Consider the following 13,558-nt stretch of genomic DNA (forward strand, 5'->3'; position numbering starts at 1 on the left):
GGATTTTAAAGTGAAATCAATTCGACCACGGCGTAATAGCCCGGAACATTTTATTAATTGTATGAAAATAACTATTGGTCACTTTCATCTCTTCAAGGCTGGTACCTTACCTGCCAGATATGATTTATTTCACCAGGTTAATTGTGGCACTGTAATCCCATTTTCGCGTTATTGTCATTTCAGGAAAATGATGGGGAATTACAGTTGATCAAAACTTGGTGAACAGCAGTCCTATGGAGTACCATCTCGGGGCTCAGAAAACCTGTTCTCTGAATCCATGAGAACAGTTTACGTATGCGTCGACGGTTGGCACCCTCTTCCTACAGCCACGTTCCACGAACTTGTGAAATACATGTCACGACGAACCGCACGATTTTTTAAGTTCCAGTCGAAGATAAACGCGCTATTTCGGGGTAGTCGTAATGTCTCGTCTGATGAAAGGTTATGTTTCATGATATACGTGGTGCACAAGTGGTAGGTTGCATATCATAATGTGTTCGTGCGTGTGATCTATGGAATATGGAGCTGACTACGGACACTGTTCGAAAGATGATAACGAGCAAAAAGTAAATAAAATGGTAGCCTTATATACTAACTCAGACAAAATAATCTAGATTGCTCGCGCTACTAAGGAGCTGCTTGCCATCGTGTATCAATACGCGACTGGTTTTCGACTATGAACCGCCGTGATATTTTCATCAAGCTACATCGGGTCATTGGTAGTGAAGCAACACTTCACTGTAGGCGTGTTCCTCTTGTCGTCAGTCTGAGATGTCGTGTTCGATGGTTGAGACAAAAGAACAGAGACTGATGTTGCAGATTTCTGTACTTACCAGAGTATTTCAATTAGTGATGGTCTCCTCGAAAATGGAACCCATTTAAATCCTCTGTTCAAAACATTTATAAGCATCGTTTCCCGCCGGGCTTCGCAATTTTGCCGTTTCTACCTGCAGGCACAGTGTAAGAAAACGTTTTCAGTAAACTGCTCATTCACTCCCACTGAGTTGGTTCATTTTGGTTAATCTTACCACAACACAGTGATGCAATTCAGTGTCTAGAGACAGTAGCTCACTCTTATGCCACCAGCAGTAGTTCTTTACTAATGGGAGCAGCGTCGCTTGATTTTTAGAAAATAAAATTCTCCATAACTAGCAACAATGTACACTCCTGGAAATGGAAAAAAGAACACATTGACACCGGTGTGTCAGACCCACCATACTTGCTCCGGACACTGCGAGAGGGCTGTACAAGCAATGATCACACGCACGGCACAGCGGACACACCAGGAACCGCGGTGTTGGCCGTCGAATGGCGCTAGCTGCGCAGCATTTGTGCACCGCCGCCGTCAGTGTCAGCCAGTTTGCCGTGGCATACGGAGCTCCATCGCAGTCTTTAACACTGGTAGCATACCGCGACAGCGTGGACGTGAACCGTATGTGCAGTTGACGGACTTTGAGCGAGGGCGTATAGTGGGCATGCGGGAGGCCGGGTGGACGTACCGCCGAATTGCTCAACACGTGAGGCGTGAGGTCTCCACAGTACATCGATGTTGTCGCCAGTGGTCGGCGGAAGGTGCACGTGCCCGTCGACCTGGGACCGGACCGCAGCGACGCACGGATGCACGCCAAGACCGTAGGATTCTACGCAGTGCCGTAGGGGACCGCACCGCCACTTCCCAGCAAATTAGGGACACTGTTGCTCCTGGGGTATCGGCGAGGACCATTCGCAACCGTCTCCATGTAGCTGGGCTACGGTCCCGCACACCGTTAGGCCGTCTTCCGCTCACGCCCCAACATCGTGCAGCCCGCCTCCAGTGGTGTCGCGACAGGCGTGAATGGAGGGACGAATGGAGACGTGTCGTCTTCAGCGATGAGAGTCGCTTCTGCTTTGGTGCCAATGATGGTCGTGTGCGTGTTTGGCGCCGTGCAGGTGAGCGCCACAATCAGGACTGCATACGACCGAGGCACACAGGGCCAACACCCGGCATCATGGTGTGGGGAGCGATCTCCTACACTGGCCGTACACCACTGGTGATCGTCGAGGGGACACTGAATAGTGCACGGTACATCCAAACCGTCATCGAACCCATCGTTCTACCATTCCTAGACCGGCAAGGGAACTTGCTGTTCCAACAGGACAATGCACGTCCGCATGTATCCCGTGCCACCCAACGTGCTCTAGAAGGTGTAAGTCAACTACCCTGGCCAGCAAGATCTCCGGATCTGTCCCCCATTGAGCATGTTTGGGACTGGATGAAGCGTCGTCTCACGCGGTCTGCACGTCCAGCACGAACGCTGGTCCAACTGAGGCGCCAGGTGGAAATGGCATGGCAAGCCGTTCCACAGGACTACATCCAGCATCTCTACGATCGTATCCATGGGAGAATAGCAGCCTGCATTGCTGCGAAAGGTGGATATACACTGTACTAGTGCCGACATTGTGCATGCTCTGTTGCCTGTGTCTATGTGCCTGTGGTTCTGTCAGTGTGATCATGTGATGTATCTGACCCCAGGAATGTGTCAATAAAGTTTCCCCTTCCTGGGACAATGAATTCACGGTGTTCTTATTTCAATTTCCAGGAGTGTATTTTTTGACATCAGTTGAACCTCATACCACTTGAATTGTATCTACCTACTACAAGTACTGATTTTCTCTTGCGCTCTTTGCTGGTACCTACCATTAAAATGGTCCATTATTCAATCCAGAGGTAAGCAGATACGATATTCATGTATCCTCAATCGAATGGAAACCGTGGCAGGTTACTTGTGTTTACCTGGAAACATATCCTCAAACACTGCAACCACGTCACGTATCAGTGTTTTTAGGTTGCCGGAGTTAACGAAAATGCAGTCCTCATCTCCCTCTTCACTTTCACTGATAATCGGTTTGATGTTTTGTAAAAAATCACATCAGATCATTTTCTCTCCAATGATCATATCTGACAATTTCTAGTTGCTCCTGATATGATTAGCGGCTATTTTAATCACGCGTGACAATGGATGCTCTCTTAAAAGGAACGTGAGACAGAAATATAAGGGGCGTTCAAAAAGAAACGAGCCGAAGGCATAATTACAGAAACCAGTACCTGTATGATAGAAGTATTGACCTTGGCTGTTGAGACACTTGTCCCACTGTGACACAAGGCGGTGAATGGCTGTATCATAAAATTTCCGGGGCTGCGATGTTAACCAGTTCCGCATTTACAGCTGGACGTCGTCGTACTAGGTGAATCAGAAAGATTATGCTGACATTCTTTTTTGACCGAGATAGCCCCCTTCTGATCCACTTCCTGCAGCACGGGACAACAGTGAATGCCCAGTGTTCACTCGCCAACCTTGACCACCCTTCGCCAAGCGATCAAACCAAAACGACCAGACAGTCTCACCCGTGGGGTCATCCTGCTCCACGACAATGCAAAGTCTCATACGGCCAACACAGTCGCGGCACTCCTGCAGGAATTCAAATGGGAGGTTCTCGGCCACCCTCCATACAGTCCGGACCCCTCTCACTGTCATTACGCTTTTTTGGTCCTCTTAAAAAGGCTCTGAGGGGCAAACGATCCACCCCGGAGAATGACGTCCAGCTGTACGTGCGGAAGTGGTTAACATCGCAGCCCCGGGTATCCTATGACCCAGCCATTCACCGCCTTGTGTCACAGTGGGGCAAGTTTCTCAACAGCCAGGGTCAATACTTGTAACATACAGGTACTGGTTTCTGTAATTATGCCTCCGGCTCGTTTCTTTTTGAACGCCCCTTATACAACACGCTAAAAGTGATGTATGTGTTATATGAAGAAACTCTTTTAATAATTTTTCCATTTTCCTTGCAAAAACAAGCATCTTATGGTGTAAATTGTGATGAGATTTTGATTCTTCTTACAAACAGAAACCAGATGCTGAAATTCGCCCATATATTTTAAAACCTCCCTCTGTTGCGTTTACGTTAAAATACCGTGTATAATGATTTTTATGAAATACGCTAATAAAAAATAAACCAAAATGAATCGATATTTCTGTCTAATTCTAGCATATTTTTCAGAGCGAACGCTACCTCTGCTTTGGTTTTTTATCCAACACATACTTTTCTTTATAAGATTAGCTGACATAGGCGGACGAGGAGCTTCTCTTAGAAGTCTACAGGTTTCAACAAATTTCGTTTTTGTTGCAAATACGAGAATGATATAGTACGGGCTACGGAAAATATTACCCATCATGCAGACAGTGGCGGTGTCTACATTTACGAGTATATTGGTGCTCTTGATTACAAACATTGAGTGTCCTGGTAGCTGAGTGGTTAGCTTGACGGAATGTCATACCTAACGGCCCGGGTTCGATTCCCGGCTGGGTCGGAGATTTTCTCCGCTCAGGGACTGGGTTTGTACTTGTCATCATCATTTCATCCCCATCGACACGCAAGTCGCCGAAGTGGCGTCAACTCGAAAGACTTGCACCAGGCGAACGGTCTACCCGATGGGAGGCCCTAGCCACACGGCATTTGCATTTATTGTGTGCAACGTTTCGTGTATAAGGTGAATGGTAAAAATTCGTGATGACCGCTTTTCAACAGTGTGTTAAAAGATCCATTTAGAAATGAGATGAGGAATAAAGACATGATTAGGAAGAGGGACAAATGGCACTATGGATTACGACGATGAATAGGAAGCAAAAGGTGTCAGTTTTTCAGCGCCCCAAAACTCTGAAATGTATCTGATATAAAATAGCCTTGAGTTTTTTGGGTAGTCTTATCATGGAATATCCTTTTATGAACAGGAACAGCTCCAAAACAGACACCTCTCACTTTGGAATATTCAGTCTTAAAACTGTTTCTCTTGTTAGACTATGGATATAAGTGATCCGTCCGCAGAAGTTAGTAACTGCAGTAAATAAAATTCGCCGCAGCCACAATATCTTTCATTAAAAACTACCGGTTTTCGACGGTTAATCCACCATCTTCAGGCATCATAATTGTGAGTCATTGTTGGTCAAATTATTACTTGCCAGATCGTGGATAATATAGCTACATGGCATGGCATCGGCTACGAAACTGTAATTACACGGGCTGTGGCAGTAGGAAGAGCATTATCAAGCTGTGCGCCAGTCGTGTGGGGCAATATGCATTATGACCTTCCAAAAGAACGTCTCTTTTGGCTGAGGACGGATGCAGTTACCCTTAGAAAGGCAGAGTAGCACACCCGGTGTGCTGCCCGATAATACTCTTCCTGCTGTTAGGGCTCATACAAAACGAAGACATGGGAAAAATCACGGGATGCAGTGCGTCACTTGAAAATGCGCCATTGATGACGCCCCGACACGTGCGTCGTATGGCGAGGGTGTAGACACGACGTGTGAACAGTCTGTCACTGGCAGGTGGGTAGCGGGCATGGCAGCAGATCGCGCGTTAGCCGAGTTTGCACTTTAGATGATAAGCCATGGCAAGACGCAACAGTTACAACACATTGTAGATTACACACGAAATCGCGTCTCGGAATTCATCAGTGTCTGGGTTAGATCTTCAACACAGCAAAGACCATGTGCGTCTAAAGCGCAGCATAGGACAACCACAGGTGTCTCACGAACGGATGTCGCGTCGCTACTACAGAGCCATACGGGGCGACAGACGCTCCAATCTCGGTCATATGGTCGCCGATTAGAATGTGTAGCTCCAGGACACCATTTTTTGTCAGGACTGTACGGAGACAAGAGCAGTGCATAGGCTTCAGCTACTGACGACCGACATCACACCCTGTGCCTTCCCGCCACTTTTGGCGACTCACTGTATTTGGAGGCCACCAACGGAAGTGTACAACTTCTCCTTCCAGCCTACCTGCTGCCCCTATCTCCACCGCAACCACTAAAGCAGCTCAGTCTGCCGCAACGGAGACGAAAAAGTACATACGTACTGAACCACAGTGGTTAAACCAGGCCAACTTGAGTTTCTGCAAGCCTGGAAAGCTTCGTGAGATCCGTTCAACCTGTTGCATTTTACAACAGGTTGCGGTATCAGTCCAACGTAACAAGCCACCTACGTGTTTCCTTAGGTAGTTTCATTGCAGCCCAGTTATCATAGCGGTGGGAACAGCAAAATGAACAAACCAAACATAAAGGAGACTGAGGAGAAATTAAGAATTGGGGACTGTATAGAATTCACAAAACAGAGACCAAGTCCAGCAGGGGAAAAGTCTTCATGTGTTTAGGAGGCAGCTTGGTGTCTCGCAATGCAAAACACTCATTCGGGAACCTCGAGTATGTTACGACATATTTGAAACTTTCACCAGCAGTTTCCTCACTCTATAAATATTTTGATAGAAGACAAAGACTTAGTGGCTGACAAGGGTGTGAACATGTGTGCTAGGCACTTGCGGCCATTTAGCAGCATATAGCCTTTCTAAATTTAGAGCAAACATTGATTGAAAAAAAAAAACATAAACATGGCTCAGTCGACTTTAAACACCACATACAAATCCTGTAAAAAGTAAATAAAATTGGTATAACTGGGGTCATATTTGGCTGAAATACACTAAAGTTACAGACACTAGATTTCCAAAACCTTACTTTAGTTGGCGTTGCAGTTTAACAGACATCTTCACATTCGTAGGTGCAAGGAATCTCGACTTTCAGAGATGGTTCTGCTTACTAGAGAAAATATGTACTAGAGGCAACCTGATCATGGTTCGAATTGAGAATAGCCAGGATTAGTTGAAAGAAAACTGTTCCTATCGAAAAAAGTAAATGATCCCAAAATACGCCGAAAAGGAAAAAAGGACAAACATAATTAACCTCTTTATGACGTACAATGACTCAAAATAATATATATATTACATTGAGCCATGTCTTGTGATCTTCTTCTTCTTATTCTTCTTCTTCTTCTTCTCCTCACGGCACTACAACCCTGTGTGGGTTTTAGCCTCATCAACAAGTTTCCTCCATTCTGCCCTCTCCAGCGCGGTTCTCCGCATCCTCGGACTTTGAGAGATTTTGTATCTTCTTCCACATCATCTACCCACCGTTTTCTTTGCCTTCCTCTCTGTCTTCTTCCTGTTGACCTCCATTCAAAAATCTTGTTAGTTGTTCTTCCAGTGTCCATCGAGAGAACATGTCCAAGCCAGGCTATTCTTCTACTTTTTATAATTGTTACTATGTTAGCTCCTTGAATGAGGCGGTCCAGCTCAGATTCGTCCTAGATCTCCAGAAACCCTTGTCATCCTGAACTGCCCCATAGATCTCGCACAGCAGTCTACGTTCAAATATCCTGAGCTGGTGCTCATCAACACTCGTTAGCGTCCATGTTTCGCATCCGTAGTTTACAACTGGCCTGATCATGATCTTATATAGTTGCAGGTTCAGCTGCCTATTTAATAATATAGAGGCCAACAATTTCTTAAACGTATGGAAGCACCTATTACCACTTATGATGCGCAGTTTTGTTTCAATTGACATGGAATTTGTGCTGTTGATATTAGAGCCCAAAAAGTCAAAGTTCTGCTCATGTTGAAAATTGAAACCACTTGCTGAAAGTCTATCCAAGTTATTATTATCCTTTTCGGTGAAATTCATGTACTTAGTTTCATTTTTAGGAAGGCCTCTAGGTTCTGTGGCTTCTTTCGGCTCGCATTTGTCCTCTCTAATGATACCCTTCTTCTAGTAATAATTGCTACATCATCAGCATATGTGGGTATCTGAGTCGAATTTGATCCTACGTAACCAGAAATCTGAAGCTTCCGCATGGTTGCTACAAGAGTCTGATTGAAAAGCATTGTAGAGAGTGCGTCCTCTTGCCTGACTCCTTTACTAATGCTAAACTACTTGCTCAGTTCTCCATCCACTCGCACTACAGCCTTGGAAACAGCCAGTGTTGCTTGAATAAGTGAGACATACTTCGATGGTATACCAAGCAGCTGCAAATCATTTAGCATTTGTGCTCTATTGAGACTATCAAAGGCATGCTTGAAGTCTACATACAAGCTATGAAGCACAACTTTATACTCATCTGCCTTTTCAGTATTTGCTTCAACACAAATATCTGGACTGTTGTTGACTTATTAGGCCGAAATCCATACTGATACTCCCCAGAATCTCTTCTCCATATGGTGCCAACCTGTTGCAGATAATACCATAGAAGATCTTATAGGTTACAGTCAGTTGGGTAAGTTGTTGCTAATTTGAACAGCAGGTCTTGTCTCCTTTCTTGTGCATTGGTTGAATTACACCTAAGGTCCATTCTTCTGGGATTCTTTCCTGATTGCATATCAGCTTGATAAGTTTGTGGATCCGCTTATGAAGACCAGTTCCTCCATTTTTAGAACTTCTGCAATTTTTTCATCAGTTCCTGGTGCTTTGTAATTTTTTTAGGCAATACACTATCTTCCGTACTTCCTCTAACGTTGGTTCCTCTACTTCTGGTTCTGCGGTATAAAAATAGAGTGGCTGCTCATTCCTGATAGAATTGCCCTCCAAAATTCCCTTGAAGTATTCTCTCCATCTATCCAGAACATCTTGTTCATCTGTCAGCAAATATCCTTCTTTGTCCTACAAGCTGTTATTTTCGGCCTATACTGTTGAGTTCCTTCTTTAATTTTTTTGTAGAATTTTCTATATTCATTCCTTTGGTAGTGCTCTTCCATCTCCTCTGTCTTTATCATCATGGCTTCCTTTTTTCCCTCCTACATACCCCTGCTGCCTCTATTCTCTTTTCGCTGTATAGTGCCTGATCTGATCTAGTGTTCCGCTGCAAGCATTTCAGCCTTGCCGGCCGGAGTGGCCGAGCGATTCTAGGCGTTACAGTCTGGAACCGCGCGACTGCTATGGTCGCAGGTTCGAATCCTGCCTCGGGCATGGATGTGTGTGATGTCATTAGGTTAGTTAAGTTTAACTAGTTCTAAGTTCTAGGGGACTGATGACCTCAGAAGTTAAGTCCCATAGTGCTCAGAGCCATTTGAACCATTTCAGCCTTGCTTCGTTTTTCTGTCCCACTGCCTGCCTACATTCATCATCATACGAGTCTTCATTCCTAAGTCTCCTTGTTTCCCCCAGTATTTCATGTGCTGTTCTCCTAATGGCATCTTTAATAAAGTTCCATTCTTTGTCTCCACCATCTTTTGTTTGTAACTCCTGTCTCAATTTGTTCTGGTACTCCTGAACAGCAGCCCTATCTTTCAGTTGTTCTATATTCCATTTCTTTATTCAGTAACTACTTCCTTTGGCAGCCATGCCAAGTTCTGTCTCATTATGGCATATGGTCTAATTGGTTTGCTACATTTGTTCCTGGTATTTTCCATGTCCCTTCGTAGATATTTTTACTTGGAAAACAGGCACTTACTGCCTTCAACTTGTTTGCAGAAACAAACTGGGCAACACTCATACCATTATTATTAGTTTCATCCGAATTTCCTTAGCAAACACACTTCTGAATGCCTCTTCCTCTCTCAAAAAAAAAAAAAAAAAAAAAAAAGGCTCTGAGCACTATGCGACTTAACTTCTGAGGTCATCAGTCGCCTAGAACTTAAAACTAATTAAACCAAACTAACCTAAGGACATCACACACATCCATGCCCGAGGCAGGATTCGAACCTGCGACCAGAGCGGTCGCTCGGTTCCAGATTGTAGCGCCTAGAACCGCACGGCCACTCCGGCCAGCTGTTCCTTTCCCAGTTTTGCATTATAGACGCTAAGAACTATTTTGGAATCATATCTGGGTTTTCTGTCACAAACCTCCTGCAGTTGATCATGGAAGACGTCTACAGTATCTTCATCTGATTCTTCCGTAGGTGCACATACACTCACGAAGGTCACATTGTGGAATTTGCCTTTCATACGAAGAGTACATATTGTTTCATTATGTGGTGTGATAGCAATAACAGATCTACGCATATCTTTGGAGACTGTAAACCCAATTCCATACTCCCCTTGTCTTTCGTCTTTTCATAAATAGTACAGGAAGAATTTCGGCTTATAAATCCTTCCATGTGATTTCCTGCAGTGCAACAACTCCCATTCCATACCTTAGCACTTCTTCTGAAAAGACTATTCATTGCATATTTTAACTAAAGTTCAGTCTTGATTACAACACTTATGTCTCAATAACACAGGTGACCGGTTTCAGCTATATTTATATAACCCTCTTCAGACCTGTGAATTAATTTTAGAAAATACTAGAGATCAATCTTAAAATAAAATGAAAAGTGTCTAATGATGCCAAAATTTTAACAAGATAAAATAAAACTTATTATACCCATGGCTTCCTTGGAGGATGGTAGGCGGAGATCTCCTCAGCTGCTACGAAGTTAACTGATGGTTATGAGTACTGAGCATGAGGTTAAATATGCAGAGGCTCCGCCTAATTCCTCTCACATTACTTCACAACTGCCAATCAGCGTTCATAATATGACGCTATCGTCGTAGTATAAAAGTACTAAATACACTAATAACATAAAATTGATTCATTTAAAATATCTGATTAACAGATAATTAGTATGTATCTAAAATATAGATATTTTAAATAAAAGCGGTAAACTACGATGTGTAATAGTTGTGCCCTCTATGGGCAACCTTAATACTATTACAGTGTCAGTTATATCAAAGATGTAAAAGTCCTTGGAGTTGTGGTATATATCGATTATACCGAGCCGCCTACATCACAATTGCATCTTTGATGGATGTTGCAGAATCGTCTTACTTTAACTGTAGTTTTCATAGTGACATCTTTATAGCAGTAGGGTAGCAGCCAAGAGTACATTCCGTATTATGTATGTCTGAATAACTGATGAGACCGCTGATTAGAACTCATCGATCTAATAGTTTTTATAATAATCAATCTCAATTTAATAAAAATTTTATATGTTGTATAGCATAGTTTTCACACATAGCTTTTGCCATGGCTATAACTAATCTTATATTTTAAAACAAAAGAGTAGGTGCATCTTCATTATAAAATTTCGTCAAAAAGGTCGTAAAAATATTCTTGGGGAAAATCTAATTGTTCATTGAGCAGCATTGATGATTTGGTTTTCAAATGAGCATATATCTCCATTTCTTCTAAGATATTCATATGCTGTTTGTGCGTGACGCCAGAGTTGTCGTCCATTGTTGTCCCATACGTGCTTTATTGGAGGCAGTTTTGGTGATCAAGCATGGCTAGACAACATGTCGACACTCTGTACAGCATGTTGGGCTACAACAGCAGTAAGTGGACACGTGTTATCCTGTTAGACAACACCACCTGGAATGCTGTTCGCGAATGGAAACACAAGAGATCGAATCACCACATTCACGTACAAATTTACATTCAGGGTGCGTAGGATATACCAGACCATAACTGCAGGTGTAGCTCCAATGTGTTAAGCACACAGACAGATTGGTTGCAGGTCCTCAACTGGCCTCTTTCTGACCAACACACATCCATCACTGGCACAGAGACAGAACCAACTTTGATCAGAAAACACAACAGACCTCCAACCTGCCCTCCAATGAGGTCCCGTTTAATACCAATAAAGTCGCAAATGGCGGTGGTTTGGGGTCAGTGGAATGCACGCTACAGGGCGTCTGGATCGGAGCTGTCCTTGAAGTAACCGATTTGCACCAGTTCGTTGCGTCACTGTGGTGCCAAATGCTGCTCAGACTGCACATGCAGATGCTGTACGATGCGCCAGAGCCATACGCCGAATGCAGTGGCCTTCCCTCGCCGCAGTGCCACGTGGCCGTCTGCAGCCCGGTCTTCCTGCGACTTAGTCTCGTGACCACCACTGCCAGCAATCATGTACAGCGACTACGTTCATTCCTGCCAAGACTTTCTGCAATATCGTAGAAGGAACCTCCAGCTTCTCGTAGCCCTAGTACACGACCTCGTTCAAACTCAGTGAGCTGTTGATAATGGCGTCTTTGTCACCTTAAAGGCATTCTTGACTAGCATCAACTCACCACTTCCAATTTCGAAGGTACATAATGCTCAAGACCGTTACAGCGTGTATTTAAAGCGAACCTGATTTTCCTTCTCATAGTGGCGCTACTAGCGCCATATGCGACTCCCGCGAAACTCGAGTAGACATCATCTTCCAGATGCAGAAACTCGCCTACTAACGTTAGTTTATGTCCCACAACTCCTTCTTGGTGTTGCAATTTGTTTCCCGTCAGTGTATTTTTCTGCGGTTTGCATATTCCACAAACACTACAGTCTACAATGACGACAGACGCAGAATGACACTTTTACTCTCATAGTGCCAACTAGTCTCCTGAAGACGCTACCACGCTGTTGACGAGCAATGCTTTCGCAGAAGAAGAAGACCTGACTACGGTCCCGACGACGCTGCAGACGGAGGCGGAAGAGGTAGTATTCCAGCCGCTGCCCGGCGGCGCCTTCGAGTTGGACCTGGACTCGTGGCAGACGTCGCTAGAGAACACGGTGGACGCGGAGCGCGAGGCCTGCCTCAACATCGAGTGCGACTTCGACGCGACGTGTCGGCTGGGGCCCGACGAGTACCCGCACTGCACCTGCCAGTTCGACTGCGGCGCCGAGCCGGAGGCGGGAGCGGCCGGCAGCGGGGGCGGGCCCGTGTGCGCCTCCGATATGCGCACCTACCCGTCAGAGTGCGCCATGCGCATGGAGGCATGTCAGAGCCAGAAGGAGCTGCGCCTCCGGCCCATGGAGCTCTGCCAGGGTAAGACCCAGCCCTCTCTACCACAAAACATACACGTTTTCGCCTGGGTTCGTATCACGTACAGTCGCGTGATAGATCAGTACATTAACGGAAATTGTTAGACCATGAGAACCTGGACCCAGCACTATCCAAATGTAGTGTTTTAAGCTTGTGTGATACGATGATCAAATTTCATCCTTGGGAAAGCTTATTTTCAGCACAGATTAAAGACCTTCCTACACATAAAGATTAGTGTGACTACATGATGACCACTGGGTGTGTCTAAAGTTTATGGAAATTTCAGGCGGAAATCGCTTATTAGCATCTTTCGGACTTGGGCAAGGGCGAATCATTGCATGACGAACACCGGACCATCGTACCGAGAAAGGCAGTAGTGCAAATGACTGCAGAACGAGGGCCGACCAGATGGACTCACGACTACAGTGTGGAAAGATGACTTGGCACGAATCCTTCCAAACAGACTGCACCACGAGGAGACCGTAGGATTGTTCGACTGTCTCTGACCAATAGAGGGATGACTACAGCTCATACTCGGGCAGACATTACACTCGTTATATCAAGACCTATCTCCAGGAAAAAATTAGTAGAAGTGGGCTGAGATCTCGAGTTACCATGCGTCGTTTACCGCTGATATCATACCACGGACAACAGACTGGCATGGCGCAGAGCCAGAGTCAACAGGCGCATTGAGTGATGTTCAGTGATGACTCTTGCTTCTGTTTATTGCGATCAGATCGACGTGTCTGTAGACGACCTGCTGAAAGGCCACAGAAAGCAGCGACTCTCGAGATCTGTACCCCTCCAACTCTTGGAATAGTAGTTTGACAGCTATTGGATATGATAACAGGTATGATTTGGTAATTATTAAAGGGAGGTTGAATGCTCGTCAGTATTTTTATTTGGCAAGGA

At 44.9% G+C, this 13,558-nt stretch overlaps 1 protein-coding gene across 1 annotated transcript in view; it reads left to right on the forward strand.

The window, feature by feature from the left end:
* LOC126158394 (agrin-like) overlaps positions 1–13,558 on the forward strand; it is a 422,061-nt gene that overhangs the window by 148,242 nt on the left and 260,261 nt on the right. The window contains exon 9 of the mRNA XM_049916440.1: positions 12,266–12,649. Within this exon, the coding sequence (XP_049772397.1) occupies positions 12,266–12,649 (384 nt within the window). The remainder of the gene's footprint in view (positions 1–12,265; positions 12,650–13,558) is intronic.

Source organism: Schistocerca cancellata, chromosome 2, assembly GCF_023864275.1.
Source record: "Schistocerca cancellata isolate TAMUIC-IGC-003103 chromosome 2, iqSchCanc2.1, whole genome shotgun sequence".
In the NCBI taxonomy this organism is placed as follows: Eukaryota; Metazoa; Arthropoda; class Insecta; order Orthoptera; family Acrididae; genus Schistocerca; species Schistocerca cancellata.